The sequence below is a fragment of the Galeopterus variegatus genome, unplaced genomic scaffold (assembly GCF_000696425.1).
Source record: "Galeopterus variegatus unplaced genomic scaffold, G_variegatus-3.0.2 Scaffold15041, whole genome shotgun sequence".
Taxonomy (NCBI): Eukaryota; Metazoa; Chordata; class Mammalia; order Dermoptera; family Cynocephalidae; genus Galeopterus; species Galeopterus variegatus.
In genome coordinates this window covers 24,829-25,518 of record NW_007741152.1, presented here as the reverse complement: position 1 = coordinate 25,518, position 690 = coordinate 24,829, and the positions used below count along the sequence as shown (strand labels likewise).

The window sequence follows — 690 nt, the reverse complement described above, 5'->3', positions numbered from 1 at the left end:
CTTCGCTAGACTTTGGTGTTAAGGAATCTCTGTTGGCTTGTTGGTGGGACAAAGGCATCACGACTATTTTGAGGAGACATATACTGAGGTAGTTAGGGTCCAATGCCTTGAAAGCCTATAGCTCACTCCAGCCAAAAAAGGATAAAGAAATTTAGTTGAATGTTAGGAAAATCAAGAGAGGGAAATATGCATCTTATTCATTCTGTTCTCTGTACATTTCTGTATATTGGTATTTTGTAAGCAATAGAATGTTAAAACCTACTGGACTTCTTAATTTGTCAAAAAATGAGAGTTTGTCCCTCACGTCCCATTCCTATTTTCACTGTTTTATGATTTCAGGTTTATGAGTGGCTGTGACCGATGTGAAGAACGGTTTCGTGGCGATTGTGGGGGCGCTTCTCAGGCTCGAGGAAGGCTTTTGGGAAGGAACAGGGAAGATTATATCTGCCCAAAGTGCACCGTTCTGCAAGTGCAGGATGAGACTAATGCAGAAACCACAGATCATCAGGAAACTAAATTTACACCTGGAGATGCTGATGACACAGATTTTACAAGTATAGGAACAGTCGAGCAAAAATCTAGTGAAGACCGAAAGATAAAGAGGAAAATTGAGAAAGGTGTAAATCCAGGTGGCAAGAAAAAACTCAAGCTTTGCCAGCCTGTGAGTATTTTGCCTACTGAGGTAAACAT

General features: G+C 40.7%; 1 protein-coding gene across 1 annotated transcript in view; it reads left to right on the top strand.

Annotated features, from left to right (window-relative positions):
• LOC103582138 (death-inducer obliterator 1-like) overlaps positions 1 to 690 on the top strand; it is a gene marked incomplete at its 5' end in the record, with an annotated part of 23,598 nt that overhangs the window by 1,172 nt on the left and 21,736 nt on the right. The window contains one exon of the mRNA XM_008563817.1: positions 340 to 661. Coding sequence (XP_008562039.1) covers positions 340 to 661 — 322 coding nt within the window. The remainder of the gene's footprint in view (positions 1 to 339; positions 662 to 690) is intronic.